The sequence below is a fragment of the Calidris pugnax genome, unplaced genomic scaffold, assembly GCF_001431845.1.
Source record: "Calidris pugnax isolate Ruff unplaced genomic scaffold, ASM143184v1 scaffold341, whole genome shotgun sequence".
Lineage (NCBI taxonomy): Eukaryota > Metazoa > Chordata > Aves > Charadriiformes > Scolopacidae > Calidris > Calidris pugnax.
In genome coordinates this window covers 1,095,254-1,116,793 of record NW_015091149.1, presented here as the reverse complement: position 1 = coordinate 1,116,793, position 21,540 = coordinate 1,095,254, and the positions used below count along the sequence as shown (strand labels likewise).

At 47.9% G+C, this 21,540-nt stretch overlaps 2 protein-coding genes across 2 annotated transcripts; both read right to left on the bottom strand.

The window, feature by feature from the left end:
* Positions 1–458: 458 nt before the first annotated feature.
* Positions 459–5,653, bottom strand: LOC106898063 (keratin, type I cytoskeletal 19). The gene is made up of 8 exons (XM_014959133.1): positions 5,074–5,653; positions 3,429–3,511; positions 2,933–3,089; positions 2,535–2,696; positions 2,255–2,380; positions 1,934–2,154; positions 1,265–1,293; positions 459–747 (listed from the first exon to the last, which is right to left on the bottom strand). Exons 1-8 carry the CDS (start codon positions 5,590–5,592, stop codon positions 716–718), a joined length of 1,329 nt encoding a protein of 442 aa, XP_014814619.1. The 5' UTR covers positions 5,593–5,653; the 3' UTR covers positions 459–715.
* A 10,213-nt stretch (positions 5,654–15,866) lies between these two features.
* Positions 15,867–20,061, bottom strand: LOC106898078 (keratin, type I cytoskeletal 16-like). The gene is made up of 8 exons (XM_014959156.1): positions 19,386–20,061; positions 18,578–18,660; positions 18,273–18,429; positions 17,917–18,078; positions 17,425–17,550; positions 17,104–17,330; positions 16,457–16,548; positions 15,867–16,116 (listed from the first exon to the last, which is right to left on the bottom strand). The coding sequence occupies exons 1-8, from the start codon at positions 19,890–19,892 to the stop codon at positions 16,097–16,099; spliced, it is 1,374 nt and encodes a 457-aa protein (XP_014814642.1). The 5' UTR covers positions 19,893–20,061; the 3' UTR covers positions 15,867–16,096.
* Between the last annotated feature and the right edge of the window lie 1,479 nt (positions 20,062–21,540).

Genomic DNA, 21,540 nt, shown 5'->3' with positions numbered 1-21,540 from the left:
CGTTTCAATGGCATGAGAATGAAGGTGGCTGAAATTGGTGCTAAAGGTTCGTTATCTCTGTATGGTCTGGGAGAGCGAGTGAAGCAATCTCACCAGTGTTTCTCACTCCCCTTTGTTTCTGCAGGAGGTATTTCCAAGCCATTTTAGCAGCTCCATGTTGTGCCCTCACAAAACATCTCCCTGCTCTCACTCGTTCCCAGAATCCCGTAACATCTCAGTGCTCCTGCTCTCCAGAGTGCTCAGCTGGAGTTAGAAACCTGAGTCACCTGCGTTCCCCGCTCTGAGGGCTGAGGATGCTCTTGCCCCCACATTCAGAGCTCCTGCAGCCAGAGAAGGTGGGAGCAGTGGGAGATGGAGCTCGAGCCACCCCCAGACGCTGCCAGCATTAACCTCTCGGGGAGGCTGGCTGTTCCCTGCCTTAAAGCCAGACTTCAGTAACAAATGAAAAGAAGTCAAGATTGCAAGCAGAAGATCATCTTTATTAGAGTAGATACAGCAATTCAGTACATAAAAGAACTAGAAATAATTGAAAAACTAAGCTAATTTGCAAATTAATTACCCCTAAAAGGATTAATCTACCTAAACTTTGTATGGCCAAGAATTTTCTGTGCTTTAAGAGAGTAATTTCCAGCAGTTTAGAGTGATTCATCTTTCAGTTCCTGTGTGTTGTCTGCATTTTCTGGCTGTGAAGGTGATGTTCGGAGGACTCTCAGCGCTATTTTCCATCTGTCAGCTTCTCTCTTTTGTCTGCAATAGTGTGGGGAGAAAGAACAGCAGTTACTGAAGCGTAACACACACGAGACCACTCTGCAGTGGGCACTGAGCTGGGCTTATCTCTCGTCCCTCGCTCTCTTCTCTCACAAGTTTTCTTCTTCATAGCATTGATTTGAATCATACCTCACTTTTACAAGACAGCTGACCTTTAAAAGCTCAAGGCAAGTTTTTCTTGCATGTACATACAGTTCCCCTGAGCTGGCCAGCCTTGAATGGCTTGTATCATTTGGGGGAATGATTAAGCGTTTTGTGCTTTACTTAGCCTTTACTGTAGCGTAGTCTGGGATTTTTTCTGATTTTAACATCTTTTAATGACTGAAATTTGTTAAAATCTAGCCAGAGTCACCATTTGTTGCTTATTAGCAACACAACCCAGGGCAGCAGCCCAGGCTCTACAACAGACACAGCTCCCATCATGTGTGTGAATTTCCTTTTAGAAAATAAAACTTCTTTGACTCCTAAAGGTTTCCTGAAGAGAAAGAATTCTTACCGGTGGTTCCAGAGAGGGATCCAAATATCCTGTAGAACAAAGAGATAACAGTTGAAAGGAGAGGTATCACATCAAATGCTGTGTGAGATGAGGATGTATGAGAACAAATCCTCTACCAGGTGCATTGTGTGTCCGGTGAGGGAAGAGACGGTCCCCTCCTCCTCTCCCTCTCAGCTCAGGAGAGGGAATTGTTGAATTTTGTGAAATACTCCCATCTGGGAGGTCCCCTTATGGCCCCTCTGCAAACAGCTTGTCTGCCTTCCCTTCTCTTCTGGGTATTCTCTTCTACACTGAGTCCTACCAGGTGAGAGCTATTTAGCTGGTAACAGGAAGTTTATGGGAATTTGGTGTTAATCCTTTTATGCTATAAAACCTTACTAACTGCACTGGGTTTCTTAATGCCAACCAGCTAAAGATTAGTTATCGCTGACTGCTGGTTGCATTTCATCTCTTGTACTGCTGCTGAGTTTGCCTTTTTGTTTAGAAACTCTTTGAGGTGCTCACATAACGTACGTGGGATTTGTAACATTTCTAGCTTTCTAGATTTGTTAAAAATCTTAGAACCCATGGAGCATCAGAAGTTGTGTTTGCTGTGATGCTGTGGGAAATGGCACGGTCAGACTCTCTGAGGCTCAGCAACAAGGTTTTCTGGAGGGAGCAGTTACTCACTGGGACTCCTGGCCCTCCAGGAGCTGTCGGTAAGTGGAGATCTCTTGCTCCAGTCGACTCTTGATATCCATGAGGGTCTTGTATTCGCTGTTCTGGCGCTCCATGTCGGCTCGGAGCTCAGCCAGCTGTGCCTCGAGGCTGCTGATCAGGCCCTGCATCTGGGCCAGTTGGGCACTGAAACGTGCCTCCGTGTCTGCCAGGGTGCCCTCCAGCGCGGCTCTCTGCGAGCAGAGGGGGGAACCACAGACAGGTCACTGCTGGATGCAGAACACCTTGCAGGGAGGGGAATATCTACCCATTTCAGGGCAAATTTCACCGTACCATGCTGAGCTGGGACTGAAGTTCTATCTCCAGCCCTTGTAAGGTGCGTCTCAGGTCAGTGACTTCGGACTTGCTGCTCTGCAGTTGCTCAGAATTGACGGCTACTTCACGGTTCAGCTCTTCAGTCTGAAACAGGGAAAACTACGTGAGAAATGTGGGACCTCTAAGTAGAGCTCATACGGCTTTCACAGCACTTTTCTCTGTGGTTTAATAATTTTGTTTCTTTCATGGATTTTTTTTTTGTTTGGTTAGTATTTATATAGTGTGGAGTTTTTCCCACCTTGCTGTGGAACCAGGCCTCAGCATCCTTCCTGTTCTTCTCAGCCATGTGTTCGTATTGGTCTCTCATTTCAGCCAGGATCTTGGTGAGGTCAATGCCTGGAGCAGAGTCCAGCTCAACACTGACTTGGCCGGCTACTTGCCCTCCCAGGGCACTCATTTCCTGTGGCAGAGGAAGACAAAAGAGGGTACAGTCATAAACTGAAAACATTATGAACCTTCTGTTCTTTCTCCCAGGGCTAAGGTCTGACCAACGCCCCTTAAATACTTGCAGGGGGTGTCTTTAGTTTCCCAGTCTACAGAAATCTTTCTTCCCTGTTGGAGAGCTCAGGGCGATGCTGAGAGACTCCATGTTCCCACACAGTTTTTCCAATGCCACTTTCGAACATGATTTTTTACCTCTTCATGGTTTTTCTTCAGATAAGCCAGCTCCTCCTTCAAGCCTTCGATCTGCAGCTCCAGGTCGGTCCTGGCCAGGGTGAGCTCGTCCAGGACCCTGCGCAGGCCGGTGGTGTCGGCCTCCACGCTCATGCGCAGAGCCTGCTCCGTCTCAAACCTTAAAAAACCAACCCAAAACTATTCAGTGTAGCTGATCAAGCCAGCCCACCGTCAAACACATCATGTGCTATGAAAGTATATGGTTTTATAGGAATTATGACATAGCAAATGTCCAGCATTAAACTTTTCTCCACCTGTTTACATGCTATAAAGTTTTCAGTGGCGCAGAAGGGGCTTTCAGCAAATACATAAGGGGCTCAACTGCAGTGACAGGATCAAACTCGTGTTCAGGCAGAGATTTATAGCCATTCCCTTCTTCATTCACAGCCACTGCCCTTTGGCTCAACAAGGGTTTTTGCCTGCTCCAGAGACCTTTCTCCTTTCAGGAATTACTCACTTGGTTTTGAAGTCATCAGCAGCCAGCCTGGCATTGTCGATCTGCAAGACGATCTTCGAGTTGTCGATAGTGGCCTCGAGGATCTACAAACAATGAGAGTTCATGGCTGAGGCTGAAACAAAAGTTATCTTCTTTCCTGATCTGAAGATTAAAAGAGTTCAGATTCTATTTCATCTGTAGCTACACCAAATAAAAGTGTATTTTATTTGGTCTCAGTAGGAAAGTACCAGTGATCTATAGCAAATATGTCACCGTGCTTTTGCCGTGACTGCCCGTTATGGACAGGTCCTTCTCCTCTTGCCTGGCATGTGGAGAGGCTTTTAGGGGGGAGACCCACAGTGAGAGGAAACTCAGTGCTGTCTCGGAGGGGAGGGCTTTGGTGAGCTGGGGGGAGGTGGTGTTTTAGGACTGAGGCAAGAAACCTGTTTCCTGGAGATGCAAAGGAAGCAAAGTCTGCAGAGCCCTCCTGCCAGAATTTGTTCTCGGGGGGAAGTGGGTACAAGGGCTGAATGATTTTAAAATAAATCATGTGTTTGTGTTTCGTAAACATAACATACTGCATTTGTACAGATCTTGACACATTTGTATTTCCTAAATCTGCAGAGCCCTCCTGCCAGAATTTGTTCTTAGGGGGAAGGGGGTACAAGGGCTGGATGATTTTAAAATAAATGATGTGTTTGTTTTTTGTAAACATAACCTACTGCATTTGTACAGACCTTCCTAGAATATCCAGGATAGTGTTTATTGATTCTTTTCATGCGTCATGAAAACCCCTAAAGGAAATTTTGTTTATTTAGAAGTAATGCCTGTTAATTTTTACCTAGAAAGCATGTCTCTTGCCTGCCACTTTTAAAACTCAAAAGGTCATCCACAAAAACAGTTGGAGCAACGTTATCTCTCCCCTAAGGGGAGTAAAAGACAGGAGGGAAGAGAATCCTAAAAGGAGAATATCAAATGGCCTTTACTGGAGCTCAGTGTTTGAAATGAATAGAGAATGTGAATGGGTTGGAGCAAGGGGAAAGTGAACTGTGTGGGAGCGGTCATGAACTCCAAGCTGAACCGTGAAAATGAAACCTCAAGTTTTCTTTCATTTATTTACATAGTTTAATCAGCTGCTACCTCTGTTATCCGGGGTGTGTATCATCCCAGAGTAATCTGTTATCAGGTACCCATGGGCTATTGGGGCAAATCCTGCATTTATAGATGGGATTGATTACTTCATGTCTGCTACTTCCTTTTTCCATAAGCCAAATGCCTCAGCACTCTGCTATCAGTTCCAACTTAAGTAAGAGAAATGTGAAAGAGGAATCACTGTCTGGTGATGAAATCTCGAGCTGCTATCTTCCCATTTAGAAAGTTGTACTTAACCAATTAAAGCAAACATTATCAGTGAATTAAGTTCTAAGGCATCTCAGACGTATTGTTTTGTACAGTCTCTTCGCTAACATTTGAAAAAGTAGATAATTCCATACTGATAAGTTATGTATCTAGCCTGCCCTATCCTTAGATATTCATCTCATCCTCCCCTCCTTTCCACAACCCGCGATGCCTTCTGGGTGCTTTCCTAGGGAAGCGTCTCTGGGTGTTCAAGCTTCCTTCTTAAGTGCCCATTTGAGATGATTTTTAATTAAATATGAACACTTACCTTTTCTCGAAGGTCTTCAATAGTCTTGTAGTAAGGACTGTAGTCCCGAGCTGGGCTTGGCCCTTGTTTTTGATACCAGTCTCGGATTTTGGTTTCAAGGTCAGAGTTTGCCTCTTCCAGCGCGCGCACTTTCTCCAGGTAGGAGGCGAGGCGTTCGTTCAGGCTTTGCATCGTTGCCTTCTCATTGCCCGAGAGGAGGCCGTCGCCGCTCCCCAAACCACCTCCATAACCACCACTGAAGCTGCTGCTGAAGCTGCCTCCATATCCCCCCCCCAGGCCGCAGCCCAGGCCAGAAGAGACGAATCTGGCAGAAGAGACTGACACCCCCCTGCCACCAGAGCCCCCGTGGATGCTCGGAGCCCTCAGGTAGCCCCCACCGAAATGGAGGGAGGAGCCCCCGGGTCCCCCCACCACTGAGGAGGCCGTTTGCCTGAAGCTGTAAGTGGCCATGGTAAGGAGTGCCAAGAACCTTAGCCCAGCTCCCACGGTGTGTGCTCCCCGGGTGAGAGTGTGTTTCATTCCCCCAGCCCAGCTCTTTTATGCCTCTGACAATGGGAGTTGTCTCCAGAATGTGTTATCTGAGACCCATGGAATTTATCAGCCCTAAGCCTTCTGCCAACACAGCGATTCCTCTTATTGGTCAGTTGCTGTGAAACGGGCTGTGTTTCTGCCCCAAACACCTTCACGCACAGGAGAAAGTATTCTTCCTTCCCTCCTTCCCTCCCCCCCGACCGCTGTCTCCTGAAGCAAAAGGTGGGATTCAGAGGAGGTTTCACCCTGCCAAGGGGAGCCCTCACAATCCCAGTTATAGTTCCCTGTGTGGAAACAAAGGGCTGGGAGCACACGGCCCTGCTGCAGCCAAGTCACACGATGACTTTCTTCATGTCATCTCGGGAGAGAATTTTAATAATAGTCACTAAGGTAGTAACTGGTAGACTGATAGCAGAGCTTGAAAGGAGCCCAAATGGTGAACGGTGTGTGTGGAGCTGGACACAACAGGTTCCCACCCCTCTGTTTTCCTTATTTCCCATGAAAAAAAATTCTTCTTTCAGAAGTATCACTTTCACCGCTTCTTTCTTTGCTCCCAGTTCCTTTGGGACTGACAGCAGAAGAGAGGGTATGACCAAACGTGCCTTGTCTGAAAGAGTCTGGTTTTCTAAAGAAACGAGAAACCTTTTCAAGGAACAGTAGCTGCATTTGTAGCACAGAGAAGCATGAAACTGCCCTGAGCACCTGGGGAGTGAAGCAACAACAGGACCAAGTGCCTGGTTGTACATTTAGTCCTTTTGGTGCTTCTGAAGGAGGGGAGTAAACACTGGAAACAGTCACTCACTCTTCTGGGCTCTGAGATTCATGAAAATGTTATTTCTGTTAAGTCCTCTGTTATCCAAGATGCATTTTCAAAAGCAATGTTGCCTCAAGCTCCTCCGTGAGCATCCCTCACATACCCATGGGTACTCACATCTTATTTCTCCATTCTCTTCCTTCCCCTTGCCCCTCGCTCCCTCCAAACCCCGGGACTCCCCAGCAGAGCTGTTTCAAAGACGGGGGGGGATGAAGCTGCCCTCCCAACCTTGGCAGCCTTTGGGGGCAACCAGGCCTGGGCAGAAGTTCTGCCACCCACAAGGGCTTCCACTGAGCTGAACCTGCGGAGCACAAGATGCACTCTGGGATGTTTCAATCAGAAATTTCTCTAAAACCAACATCAACAATTTCAGATAAGCTAAATGAACCGTGTGCTCTGTGTGAGGGCCTGTCTAGTCTTTCTATACCCATAAAAATGCGTTGGGTAATTTAGACCACGGATTAGTGCTGTACTTGCTGTGAGCAGAAGGAAATGTCAAACTGCAGGGCAAATACGGGGAGGGTGAAAGAACAAACACACAAGCTGGGAGCTGGCCAGGACACCCGCATTACCAGCCCCGTTGGGCCGTGTCTGGGGATGGGACTGGATCAGAAAGAGGGATTCTGCAGTGAGTCAGGCACAGAAGGTATCACTTCATACACACCAGGTGGGTACGTGCCCTCCCTGCCCGGGATGCTGTAGCCCAGGGGCAGCACCGCTGAGTTCTTTGCTGTCTGTAGACGGCATCCTGGCTTGTATTAGAAATAGTGTGACCAGCAGAAGTAGGGAGGTGATTGTGCCCCTGTACTCAGCACTGGGGAGGCCACACCTCGAGTGTTGTGTCCAGTTTTGGGCACCTCAATCCAAGAGAGATCTCGAGGTGCTGGAGCGAGTGCAGAGGAGGGCAACGAAACTGGTGAAGGGCCTGGAAGACAAATCATATGAAGAGCGGCTGAAGGAGCTGGGACTGTTTAGTGTGAGGAAGAGGAGGCTGAGGGGAGACCTCATCATTCTCTACAACTACTTGAAAGGACACTGTAGAGAGGTTGGTGCTGGTCTCTTCTCACAGGTAATTAGTGACAGAACGAGAGGGAACGGCTTCAAGCTCCAACAGGGGAGGTTTAGATTGAACATTAGGAAGGAATTTTTCACCCAAAGAGTGGTCGGGCATTGGAACAGGCTGCCCAGGGAGGGGGTGGAGTCCCCATCCCTGGCTGTGTTTAAGGGCCGTTTAGATGCAGTGCTGAGGGACATGGTGTAGGGGAGGACTTTGTAGAGTAGGGGAGATGGTTGGACTCGATGATCCCAAGGGTCTCTTCCAACCTCAATGATTCTATGATTCTCTGATTCTATGCTGCGCACACACAGCTCCCCAGTTGGCCCAGTAAAACTGCACAGCCCTTCAGAGACAGGGAGGACACTGCTGGCTGCCAGGGACGCTGGTCATTCCTTCCCCACACCTGAAATGTCCCATTCAGGTCTGGGCAGGAGAAACCTGCCTGGCCGGTTACTGCTCCAGGCCCTATCAATAGGGGAACCGAGCACAGGGAGTGACAGGCTGCCAGCAGAGAAAAAGAAAGCTACAGAAGAACAGTTCTTAAAGTCCATAGTTTGAGCATAAAGAACAAATCAATGTGCTTTTCTTCACTGATCAGAAATGCAAGAAGCAAGAAATGCAAGATCAGAAATGCAAGAAGCTTAAAGGAGAGCAAATACCAGCGTATTCTGATTTGTCTCTGGCTGCAAGGAACATCCTTCCCTCTGAGTACCCCTTTGTCATCCCCTGGAGTCCCATGTCAGGTCCTCAAAAGCTCTCTGGCTGCAAGGAACATCCTTCCCTCTGGGTACCCCTTTGTCATCCCCTGGACTCCCATGTCACGTCCTCAAAAGCAGTGTATTTTGGGGTTTTGCAAAATAAAGCACACATTTATGATGCTGCATAATATTTTATGATGCAGTTCATGAAAATTGGGGTCTGGAAAGCCTCTGCATTCCCTCTGAACCCCCTGGAGTAAAAGCAGCAAACGTCATCTGTTACACTGTAAGAATATTGATAATGCAGTGGCAGCAGGTTGGGTTTGCCCCAAGAACGAGCTGCAGCTCCTCGTGGCAGCTCGGGAGCATGTCTGAAAGTGTCAGGAGAGGAAAAGCTTGGGAAACACTGTCAAATGAAGTAACTATTTACTCTGATTTATACCACTGAATATATCATAAGCTTCTAGTAGCAAACCAGTCCCTCCTGCAGCATTTCTATTAAAACTGCATTCTAAGTTTCCAGAAAGGTTTGGATTTGCTTTTACCTTTGCATCTCTCTTTTACCTCAATGGCTGCATGAGTTTGGTTTTGTTGGGACTCCCCTCAGGTGATAACATGTACTTAAATGCTCGGAAAAGCCTTTAGTGTGCCCAGGTATTTGCTCAAGAAAGAATGTGCTTTTATCACTCTGCATAGCTCTTTTCTACTCCCACCACAATAAACTTCATTTATTGTAGGGTCAGCTTTTCCCTAAAGCAAATGCAAGGAATGGTCAGCAAAGGGAATTTCCTTTATCTGCAGCTTATCTGAGGGTGAGGGAGACACGTTTGTTAAAGTGAAGTCGTCCAGGAGACGTGGAAAAGCGCCCGAGCTCCTGCCTGGGACCTTGTTCTGCTTCACCTGTACCTGCTCTGCTTTACTGGTCACTGCTGCTTTGTAAAATTGTTCAGATTGTTTCATAGTATTTTTATTAATGGTCCTGTAAACCATTGTTTTCTGCCCCTGAGTGCCACCGACACGTACCTCACTCTTTTCACACCCTGCTGTGTTTGCTCCAGGGATTGTTAATGCAGTTGCAATTAAGTGAACTCTGTGAACATTTTAACTTACATCATTGGTGTCTGCAATTCCACAGATGCTTCTATGGACAAATGAGGAACGTCAGGTTATTTTTCTGAATTTACCTTGCAAACCTTTGAGGGTTTGTCCCTTTTGATAAGTCTTCCTTCCTACTTCTGCTTCCAGCAGTGAAAATGTGCTTCTTGACTCTTTTGTACCACATTTTCAGTCTTCACCTCAAGCAGTGAAAATGTGCTTCTTGACTCTTTTGCACCACAATTTTCGGTCTTCACTTCTTCTCTTGCTCATTAAAACCTTGGCCACCCCACTCTACTGATCATGACATATGCCCTTTGAAAATCACATATGCCCTTTGAAATCACAACTTGGTGTGTTTTCCTCTCCAATTGAAGGTCACAGGCGTGAAACATTAGAAGCTCTTTAAGTCAAGCACAAAATTTTCTATTTTTTCTTTAAACTTCCTTGTGGGAGGAACCAATGACAACAGGAGCCGATCTGGTTCTGAAATGCCTGTTGAATAGCTGCCCAAGAGACAATTCTTAGCTTTCTTGCCTCTATATCCCATCATTAATCTTTCTTTTTTTATTCTCACAAACCTTGCATTGACACATACTTACTGAATGTGCCAGCAGATTGAGAGACAAGAATGTTTCCGTGCAGGAGAGGCAGGTCCCAGCACATGCACTCCCAGCTGGTCCCACTGCGAGGGGGAGATCCCAGCACAGCGCTGCTCCCCCCTCACTTTCACAAAATTACTGCTTTTCCAACGTAGAAGGAATGGGATTTGGTGGCAACAAATGGACGTGGCTGCCCCCATTTCTGCATTGAAGGAGATGAGAAATAAGCTCATGTAAGGGTTCAGTTTTAAAAGAAATTACGGGAGTAGATGCAGAACAACTCATTTTTATCCAGGGGTCTAGTTCTTTCATGGCAGAAAAGAAACGATGATTCAATGATTTGAGATGAACTTGAAAGACACGGATTCCTGTCCAGCTACAGGCTTCTTCAGTGATGTCGGGACATAGAATTTAATTTCTCAAAGTTCGTCATTGTGTGATATTTGAATAGGCTAGTATGAGGAAAATAGATGAAAGATCATAAACTCAAGCACTTAAATAACTGGCAGCAGTGTAAACACTCAGCAAATACTTGAAACTGGATGTGGAGGGTACTTTTGGAAGTACCTCGTTATTGACTCTGTTTCCCTAGAACTCTTGACTTCTCTATCAGTCCAGAACTATAATGATAAGGCTCGTCAGGGAGTAAAGTACCCAAGATTGGAAAATAAAATAGATTTTCTTGTAGCATGGTTAAAAATTGTGTGGGAAGAACGGATCAGTTCAGACACCAAGCCCTGATGAGTGAAAGACAAGTCACTGGAGATATTTTTACACTTCCTTTAACCTGTTATCTGGCTGGTAAATCTCAGCAAGGTATGATGGGGCTGGAAACTATTATTAAGAATCAAACGTCTAACTGCCGACAGGATGCCTTCCAAAAGTCAGGTTGCTGCAGGCAGCAGCAATAAGCAACTTTGAGGCACTGCCAAAAGCCAAGAGCCTTATCCTGTGCCAGGCTCCGGAGGGAGAGGGTGCGCGGGGAAGGTTTGCCAGGTCACTGTGGGCTGCAGTGATTCATCTGCAGGAGGAGGCCCCAGGGCCCTTCAGAGGGCATTTTCCCATAGGCCACATGGAAAATTCCTACTCAATCCCCCCCCATTCCCGGTAGGAACAGAGGAGATGGGTTTCAAAGCACAGAGAGATGGGCTACTTTATTCTGTTCACGTCTGTAAAACATTTGGAGACCTTATTTGCATTTGTGCTATTTATACACTCATATATTTACATGCATATGTTTATATATTTATATTTACATACTTACATGTTATTATTTCTTTTGCTAGTTTTACAAGAATATATTCTGATCGTAGTGACAAGCCATGGCTTCCAGTAAGGGTAGAGGTTTTACTGTGCAAGCATTAATCTCGTGTTCTTTATCAAATTAGAAAACAAAGAGCTCTCTTTGTACCCTGCTGATGGATCCTGTCAACTGGGTTTGGGCTTTCCTGGTCCGACGGTTGGGTTTCATATTGTTTTTTGCTTGAGATAAATTCTGAGAGTCTCCAGATCTCTGTCAGACTCAGGGAGAAAATGAAGCTGTTGCTCTCGGAGGGACAGCCCTGTGGGCACTGGTGTGGGGTGTTTTGAGAACAGCGTGTTCTCATGGCAACTATCAGCTCCAGGAAACACCTTCTGCAGCCCTGGCTCTGGCTGCCCAGGATCACTGTGTACCTTTAGGAAAGGAAAAGGGTATTTCATTTCTAATTTCTCTAACAGTTTGCTCCATTTTCAAAATAGTGGTTTATTGGCAAATTTCACAGTGTTTGTGTGTATCAGGTAGGTTACCTTCCTGAGCAGTCCTGGCTGTTGACTGTAGCTGAGAACCATGGTTTTCCACCAGCCTCTGACACTTGTATTCAGCTTTAAATCTTCTTTCAATGAAACACTAAGGTCTGTGCTGACTGTTTAGCTATTTTGGGCAGCGCACAACCCCCACATCAAGCTGAACTGAAAACACTGCCGAGTGCCTTTTCACTCTTTTCTAATGGATCCGCCCTTAATAACTGATAAAAACTGTAAGATTCTGGTGACAAGATGAGCAGCATTTTCAACAGAAAGGAGTCGTCAGCGTTTGTTTAAAATCTTTGCGTGTGTGAAATTGCTCTGAACTTTTTGGTACCGCCATTAATTTTTGACAGACTGACATGGGGTTGCGGGAGAGAATTGAGCTCAGATTAGAGGTGTTGTAAGAAAATGTTGGTGGCTGAGGCTGTGGGAGCCTCTGATGGCACAGAGCTCCAGCTGCTGGGGCGAGTTGGTGCAGGAGCCCAGGGAAAGTGCTCCCTCCAGCCAGCCTTTGCACGGCCTCGCCGAGCGTGGGCTCCTAAGTAGTGGGTTATTAGGAGTAATTGCAGCACACATAACCTTCTCTCCAGGCAGTACTAAAAGAGTTACGAAAGTCAACTCTGGTGCTCCTGAAATTGCATCTTCACTGTATCAACCATCAGAGAGAGTGTGCCCCTAATGCCTGTCCTGGTGGGAAAGTATTTGAAGAAATTCCAAAGTTTGTTGGGATTACCCCTCCAAAATGTTATGTGCTACAGGGAACTTAACAGAAATATGTTGCCTGGAGTGCAGAAAGAAAGGATTTTCCTACAGGGATTTTAGTACTTGCTTAACTTCACTGCTGTTTGCATCTTCACTGTATCAACCATCAGAGAGCGTTGGCCCCCTAATGCCTGTCCTGGTGTGAAAGTATTTGAAGAAATTCCAAAGTTTGTTGAGATTACCCTTCCAAAATGTTGTGTGCTACAGGCAACTTAACAGAAATATGGGATTTTCCTGCAGGGATTTTTGTACTTGCTTAACTTCACTGCTGCTATTTTTCAGGGTTATGGTGGGCTGGGAAAGGTGGGAAGTATCACAGAAGTAGCTTCCTTTTGTCTGATTTGTTACTGGAGCCCAGCAAAGCCCAGGTTCTCTTTCTGCAGTACAGAGGGGCCGGAGGGATGTCCCCCTGGCACGAGGCCGGATGCAGGGGGGGGGACAAGGGAGCAGGAGACTTTGGGGAGCAAGCCCAAAGCCATAAGTCGTGGCAGCATTGGGCAGCTGGACCTGTCCCTGTCCCTGTCCCAGTCCCAGTCCTGGTCCCTGCAGACCCATGCCAGTCCTCAGCCAGCACCAAGCCCCACTGAGAATTCAGGCCACTAATTTCTGCTTCTTGTTCTGGATTCTTCTCTCTCTCCAGCTACTTCCCCCCCACACACCCTCATCTTTGTCTGACCTCCTGAAGTCGTTAGGTTATGCAGGTGGAGATGATTACCTTCCAGAATGAAGAAATTCAAACACACCCAAAGATGACAAGGCACAGCCCCTTTGGGTGCCGCTGGGAAGAGTCACCGGCCGCAGCGTCGGTGTCTCCACAGTCCCCCCTGCAGGTCTGGTTCCTCAACATGGCACCGTTTCACTCAACCTCATCCTTAGGAAGATCCTTCTCCTCTTCCCTTGGCACTACCAGGCTCCCTGGTGAGCGGCAGCTGCTGTTGCTGCTGCCAAAACAGAGACAAAACAACCTCAACACCAATGAAATGCATGCAAGGACAGTCCAGGAGGTTTGGACTGAATCTGAATTTGCTGATTTTGTATGGAATGACCTCAAAACCTTCAGGAATTATGTGAAAGAAATAGTTCCTCTCTTTCTCTTCCCTGTCCTTTGTAATGAATTAATTTCTAATCTTTTCAGTACCTGTCTGTTGATTTGGTTTATTACCCCGTCTGGTATCACAGTGTTACTCTGGTGAAAAACGTCTCTATTTTATTATTATTTAAGCTGTTCTTTCCTTGGCCTAACTGTTTCCTGAGTCTGAGGCTTGCATTGAATTTTGAGACTGCTTTGACCAATTTCTGTCACAAATCCTACCGTATCTTTTCCGAATTTGCCACTAGAGGATGCTGTGCGAGCCCAAAGGCTGCACCCACAGCTCCAGGGACAGCCGGGCCGAGAGGCAGAGAGGGACAGGGCTGTGCTGGGTGCTGAGCCCGGGGAACAGAACTGTGCCAGGCCGGGCCGAGAGGCAGAGAGGGACAGGGCTGTGCTGGGTGCTGAGCCCGGGGACCAGAACTGTGCCAGGGGAACAGACCCATGTCTGGGGAACAGACCCGTGTCTGGGGAACAGACATGTGTCTGGGGAACAGACCTGTGCCAGGAGAACAGACCTGTGCCCAGGGAACAGACCCGTGCCCAGAGAACAGACTCATGTCTGGGGAACAGACCCGTGCCAGGGGACCAGACCCGTGCCAGGAGAACAGACCCGTGTCTGGGGAACAGACCTGTGCCAGGAGAACAGACCTGTGCCCAGGGAACAGACCCGTGCCCAGAGAACAGACTCATGTCTGGGGAACAGACCCGTGCCAGGGGACCAGACCCGTGCCAGGAGAACAGACCCGTGTCTGGGGAACAGACCTGTGCCAGGAGAACAGACCCGTGCCCAGGGAACAGACCCGTGTCTGGGGAACAGACCCGTGCCCGGGGAACAGACCCGTGCCAGGAGAACAGACCTGTGTCCGGCCAGAAGAGAGCACAGCACAGGGCTCCCCTGCCCTGAGACCACAAACGCAGACCGATTCCACCTCGTTCCATCTTGTTTTGATGGGCTTTGATATTACGATGGGCAAATTATGCTCTGGTAAGTCCCGCCTAATACCTCCATCCAGCAAAGCCCACTACTGGCTCCTTTCCGGGATCAGAAACATTCTTTCTGTTCAACCTCTGGTCAAATAAGGTATTTCATCCCAAAACCCATTAGAGGTGACTAATACTGAGGTTGAGACCTTTATTTTTTGAGGTAGTCAGCACTGGCTGCTGTGAGAAGTAAAACGGAGCATAAGGCGAGCGTGAGTCTCTGTGCAGGAGCTTGGCTCCTGGTGTGACTCGAGGGAGAGGTATTTTTCCTTTGACTTTACAAACCTTCTTTGGTTTCTAGGGAGAGTCTCTCTGACTCATCTCTTTTTTCTGCTGCACCAAGGATTTGGCTTTGGATTGTAACATGTAGACAATTTGATGCCTTTTTAAATAATACGTGGTTATCCAAAAAGGTGGTATCTTACCTGACCTGAATCTGTATCTGAACCAAAGGGCAAGGACAGAATAAAAACTGTTGGTGGTGCCTGTGTGTTCAGGGAACAATGAGGGCTTGTGAGAGCCACCCGTGGGGCGGCCGCCAGTCACTCCCCCGGTATGTGGCAGACCCTGTTCAGCTGCTTTCTCAGCCCTCTGCAAATCAAACACCTAAACACAGGCTTGTGAGCTTTAAAAAGAGTGAGACATACCACCAGTTTTTCTTTCTCTGTCAAGCCCAGATAACAGAAGTGTGGGACGTGAAGTGGAGCAGTTTCAGTAGGAGAGATTGGACCTTGCCCCCCCCCTGCTGCCCTCCTCCCAGCCCTCCAGAGCCCCAGCAGAAACCAGAACACGCTGCCTTATTCTGAGCCACCCAGTAAAAGGCCTGAGCCCCGTCTTCCAGCGTGTCAGGAGGAATAATGCTGATGATTGAACTTCGTGTTATAAGGGGAACTGCTTTGTAAACGCATCCCTCATCTCCTGATCTAATCCTTTGCTTCCACAGAAGGAGATCAGACAGAGCCCTCATCTGAAAGCTGGGAGAGAGGGCTCCTGTGGGGGACTGATTTCTCATCAGTCACCCCAAGGAAAATGGGGTTGATATGGAAAAATTATCATGAAATGTTGAGGTTAATTGTTTCAGTTTAGCTGCTGAGCTGGCAAATCGGGTACTTGCCCATCCCTTGCAATGCACACCATTCACCCAGCCTTTTTTCTTCCCTATAGGTGTCACTCTTGAGTTTAATGTGAAAGTATTCATTCATCTCCAATATTTTATCCAGGCATCATCTGATTAAGTTAGGACACACAATTTTCTTTGGGGCCATATTACATAATACACCCAACCTTAATTTCTCGGTGAAGGTGTATCTCACTTTTTCCACCCAGCTTTCAATACAACACTCACAGACCAAGGAGATTGCTGGACACACAGTTTTCTTTGCATTGCAGAAAAGTTAAGTTTTATTAGAGGCGTTGCTATCAGCAGAAAGATCACAAATTGCACCCAGAGAGGTGTCTTTAGATACAGTGGCTGCAGATGAAGAACAATATAAAAAGGAAGCAGCAGAAAATTTTAGGAGAGTCCTAGAAATGAGTCATCTCGGCTTCGTTTCTAGAGCAACGTGTGCGTTGGGCCGGGGGACGGTGCTCACGCTGGGTTTCTTAACATACTCTTGACTGCCCTGTGGAACAAGAGGGGAAAGCATTACTCTGAGAGGGAAATGAGGAGTCTCCTGCAGCACTGACATTTCCATGGAGCCATTATTTAAACGTCCATCCATGTCAGCAAAAGCTTGGGAGAGGAGCTCAGCCTGGGAGAGGAGCTCAGCCTGGGTCTGTCACCGAAGCTGAGACACCTTGGAATGAAGGGATCTGACTGTGAATGGTTTAATCCCCATTGCAATTGCAAGTGTGGAAGCCACAACAAAAGGGACAGTATTCACAGGAAAAGAGACGAAACACAAAATCTGAAAGCCATGGGGACAGGATACATTAGGAACTGCTTTGGAAGGTGTTTCTTACCTGTCTTGTCACCAGATTGCCCGTGAGAGTAGGAAGTGGAGGAATAAGAGTGGGAGGACATTCCCCCTCCTTGGAGAGCTCCTTGAGCCGTTCTGTGCAAGGAAAGGAGTTTGAATGAGGGGAATTATTAATACATTCATAGAGAGACATACTGTAACACAATGTGCAGTGCATGTAACAGCCTGGCTTTTCCTGGACCTTGCAAATATTTCTTTATATTTTTCTCTTCATTCCTTTCAGCTATATTTTCCTAGAAAGCTGTAGCAGCAGAAATGACAAAAGACTGTGGAAGTACGATTCTCCTCCCACAGCCCCGCTGTGCTGGCTCCTCTGCTGGCAGAGAGCGATATATTTCAGATTGGTTTTACAAAGTGATTCCTCTCATGGAATTCCCTCCGCACAAACAGACCAAGAGGCACTGATTAAATGAAAACATATCACTAACTGTATGCCCTGTGTTTCCATCTGAGTTTGATGTCCTTAATAAGTTTACGATATACACATTTCAATGCAAGTGCTGTGACAAAATCAATTGTATTTAGATTTCAACTACAGACTGATAAAACATTCTACTCTGTCTTCTGAGAGTCCCGATAGGGAAATGATTGTGATAGATTTTATCCCCTTAGTGCAAAGAGAATACGTACACAATGTCTTGCTGTCCCTCCTGCAGCAGAGCCCGGTACTGAGCGATCTCCTGCTCCAGGCGGGTCTTGATGCCCAGGAGCATCTTGTACTCCTGGTTCTGACTCTCCATCTCACAGCGGATATTGGCCAGCTCCTCCTCCACGGAGTTCACCTGCGCTTGGATTTGTTGCAGCAGGAAGCCATAGCGAGATTCGGTTTCTGCCAAGGAGTTTTCCAGAGAGGATTTCTAGAAGAAGAAGTGCAGGAGTTTAGGACCAGAGCTCTGCCCGTCCCTGCCCGTTCCGGGGAGGGAAGGGCCCCCGTGATCCTGCCCCACGTACCGTGCTGAGCTGCGCCTGCAGTTCGATCTCCAGGTTCTGCGTCTCGCGTCGCAGCTCGGTGAGCTGGTGGCTGCTGGTCTGGATGTCCTGGCTGCTGGAAGTGACCTGTCGATTGACTTCTTCAATCTGCAGGAGGCAAACCCCAAAACACGCTTTCTGAGTGAGGAAACACCCTCAGGGAGCAGATTTGCTGAGAGCAAACGAAGGCAGCCAGGGAGCCTTGCCCTGTCACCATGTCCTCTTCGAGGACAGCCTGGTCACTGCTGTGTAGACCCTGCCGTTCCACCCCACTTTGTAGACCAGGCCTGGCCTGCTGCCCCTCTGCCCTGCAGTCTTTCCCCAGCAGCTCTTCCCTGCCCATTCCCCAGCCGGGCCAGCGAGGTGCCCATGAGCAGCCCCCTCTTTTTAGTCCAAGGCTTTGTGTGCCCTGTCCCAGGGTGTCTGGGTCTTCCGAGAGGAGGAGAAGGCTCTGCTTTGTGCCTTGGGACGTACCTTGACTCCGTACCACTGCTCCACCTCTCTGCGGTTCTTCTCAATGATCTGCTCATATTCGTTTCTCAGGTCGTTCAGGGTCTTTGTCAGGTCTTCGCCAGGGGCAGCATTGACCTCCACACTCACATCACCACCAGTTTGAGACTGGAGCTGCCTCATTTCCTGCAGAGAGGCCAAAGAGAGGAACAAAGAGTATAGGTCATTTCTTGTGTTGGGGACAGCGGGCAAAGTGGTGTCGGGGTTCAAAGGAGTGACCTTCATGTGACATGAGGCTGAATTGACTTGACATGTAACTGTGGGAACCCTGAAGACTCAAGGACTCTGTCTTGGCCGTGCTATTTATCATTGGATCCTACCTCCTCATGGTTTCTCTTGAGAGCAATCAGCTCATCCTTCAGGGACTCCAGCTCAGATTCCAGTGAAGAGCGAGTGCGAGTGAGATCATCCAGGAGATTTCTCAAGCCATTAATATCAGACTCCACAGTCTGACGAATGACCAGCTCATTCTCATACCTGTACCAAAGAAAGAGGCATTACACATTCATTTCATTACAAAGCATAGGCTCTGTCATAACACCTGGGGCAGGGGATCATCACCTGCGTTCATCAATCTCATAAAATTCATGACATGAAAGATGCAAGGTTCAAGAGAGGTACTCACTTCATTCGGAAGTCATCAGCAGTCATCTTGCTGTTATCAATGTCCAGAAGCAGCCTGTTATTGTCCACAGTGGCAGAAATGATCTGCAAAAGGGGAAGGTGGAGGGGAGTTTTTTTGTGGTCAAGACACCCAGGACAAGAAGACTGAAAGTTTTGGTGGGACATTGTTGTGGCTCTTTCCTGCAGTAACACAGGGGCCACAGACAGTTGTTGAACTGCTGTGACACAAGGACTGGTGTGTGCAAGATTTTGGCTTCCCCAAATATTTTGATGAAAGAATACGTTGATGGAGGAAAGAACAGGAGAGCATTTATGCTGGGAGATGCCCAACACCTGTGGGTTTCTGCTCTCTGGGTGTATAAGGAACTGAAGTCTTTGTCCCTGATGCTGTAATTCCTCTCATTATAAAAAAAGCTCCTATCTGGTGTGTGTAGGAGCGTGCAGAGACCAAGGAGTTCAGGTCTCACAGTCCAGGTGCTCTGGCTCAGCACCCATCCAGCTGAACTGGGTGGGAGCAGCGGGAAGGACTGGAAACCACACACACCTTTGTAGAAGGTGGGATTTCAGATCCGTGCGCCAGCGTGTGTGGGCCTGGTGGAGCACTCCCTGATGTCTCACACTGTGCCCCCAGAGTCCGTCCCTTTGGCTTGTGGGGTGCTGTGGGGGTTTGCTCAGCCCACAGTTGGGAGGTGCAGCTCAGCAGGGTCTGCCCGTGGTCCCAGCTCCCTCCCACCCAGAGGGAAGGGGGACTTTCTTACAAGTGGTACCAGCATGTGGGGATGGAGCCACGTTAGTCGGGGTGCTCTTACCTGATTTTGGAGTTGTTCGATGGTCTGGTAGTAGGAAGTGTAGTCCTTGGAAACGCTGGGAGCTTGTTTCCTGTACCACTCCCGGATGTGGTGCTCCAGCTGAGCATTTTCCTCCTCCAGCCGTCGCACCTTGTCCAGGTAGGTGGCCAGGCGATCATTGAGGTTCTGCATGGTGACCTTCTCATTGCCACTCAGAAGGGAGTCTCCCCCAGCACCAAAGCCTCCTGCAAAACCACCACCAAAGCCTCCTCCCAGGCCACCACCAAAGCCTCCTCCCAGGCCACCAGCAAAGCCTCCACCAAAGCCACCAGCAAGGCTGCCAGCGCTCATGCCCCCTGCGTAGCCCATGCCACATGCTCCCCCGCCATAGCTTCCTCCGCCCGTCACCGAGGAGGCGTAGCGCCGGCAGGAGACGGAGGAGCTCCTGCCGCTACCGCCACCGCAGCCACCGCCACCTCCACCGCTCCTGTAGGAGGTGGTGGTTGTTCTCTTGATGCTGCAGCTCATGGTTGAAAGAATCAGGAATCCAGCCCCAAAAGCAAAGCCCGCTCACAGCCTGGTACAGGAGATCAGAGTGCAGCCTCCTGTCCTCGCCGGTGGCTCTTTATACGGTGTTGGGTGGGTGTCACCTGGAAGGCTGTCCAGCTTCCCATGACGTTTGCCAGCCTTGGTGCTCATGCCGAAAGTGATGTGCTAAGGGGAATTTCTTCTGGGGCTTGGGACAGCCCTCCCCGTGGGTATTGTCTTTGCCTGCTGATTCACACAGAGCATGCACTGCAATTTCAGGTGGGTGGCTGTGTGTTAGATTTTGTTGCAGATAGTATGTTGCTGGCTAATTAGTGAGTGAGGCTCATTTTACTAGTTCCTCCTTTGTTCTTAGTAGTCATTTTTTGTCCTGAAAGCGGGTGGTGAAAGCACCACCTAGTTACTGTGTTTTAGTTTTGCAGTTGGGGAAATATGAACTCAGACACCCTGTGTGTGAGTCTTCTCTCGTTTTACCTGCAGAACTGCCAGTAACTCACACTTCTAGAAATGAAATCTCTAAGAATTTAGGTCCTTCCCTACAAAGAAAGCTCATGGGGGTACTGTCTTTTCAGAGTGTTTAGTGGTAAGTCTTGATAGAATGACCCTTGGAGACAGAATGCTCCTCCTTTTCTCACCAAACGCTGGGGGGATCACTTCCAGGAAATAATCCTGTGTCTTGCACAGAGCAATGGACATGCAATGATGGAATTTCAAAGTTGTGATATTTAAAGATTTTGTGCAATTTTCAATAACTCAAAGATTATTTTAAACTGCAATAGATGTGTGGAATCTATAAGGCATCACTGGGTCTGTCTTGAGAGAAGAGAGGATTCAGCTTTTCAGCCCCGTTTTGCTAGGTGGTAGGAGGCGGAGGTGCTGATCAGCTTGCTCTCGGGGAAGGAGGTACTGGGACTATTCAAAATAGAAGACAATCTAGTTGTCCACAAAGGAAAGGACATGAACTGGTTTTGAGTGTACTTGGGCTGGAAACTAAGGGGAGCTTTTTATCTGTGGGAGGCAGAAGGGTTTGGAAGGTGCTTCCATTGCAGGAGCTTTGGATGGAAAAGAGAAACTGTTTTCAGATTGACCTTGACCAATTGGTGGTGGGGCTTCTATCCCCTATAGCAGGGACTCGGTTGGGGGGAGCCAGCAGATCCCCCTCACCTTCTGTCTTTTGTCTCTCTAACACCACACGTTTTCTCTCCAGAACTGCTGATTACAGCATTTTGGTAAGATAACAGGATGTGATGACCCCTTCTTTGGAAATGAAATTTTACCTTTGAAAAACTTTTAGAAAACATAAATTTTTAGCCTGAAAGACAACTCTTCAAGTGAGAGTTGAACTTTGAGAGGGATTCATCCCTATTTGGGGGTTAAACATTACTAGTTGGTTTCGCTGATGGTTTCTTCATTTTCAATCTCACACAGCTTGTGGTTGTGGCTGGAGCAACATTCTCTCTCTCAGCCACAACGATTATGAGACCCATGAAAGTTCCCAATGTGTGTTCTGGCTGACTGGAGAATCACAGAAAGGCACTTGCCCTCTCTCTTGATCCCCCTACAGACATTTTCATAGATATGCTGAAGATAATGTAGTACTTTGATCTTCATAATTATGATTGTTCTTTTA

Excerpts from the sequence above, each read along its gene's own strand:
- LOC106898063 (XM_014959133.1), bottom strand. The coding sequence starts at position 5,592 with ATGAAACACACTCTCACCCGGGGAGCACACACCGTGGGAGCTGGGCTA. Across the intron at positions 3,090-3,428 it reads GCTGATGACTTCAAAACCAA|GTTTGAGACGGAGCAGGCTC; the intron begins GTGAGTAATTCC and ends TGGTTTTTTAAG. Across the intron at positions 2,697-2,932 it reads TGAAGAAAAACCATGAAGAG|GAAATGAGTGCCCTGGGAGG; the intron begins GTAAAAAATCAT and ends CCTCTGCCACAG.
- LOC106898078 (XM_014959156.1), bottom strand. The coding sequence starts at position 19,892 with ATGAGCTGCAGCATCAAGAGAACAACCACCACCTCCTACAGGAGCGGT. Across the intron at positions 17,551-17,916 it reads AGCAGTGGTACGGAGTCAAG|ATTGAAGAAGTCAATCGACA; the intron begins GTACGTCCCAAG and ends TGCCTCCTGCAG. Across the intron at positions 16,549-17,103 it reads GAGGGACAGCAAGACATTGT|AACGGCTCAAGGAGCTCTCC; the intron begins GTACGTATTCTC and ends TTCCTTGCACAG.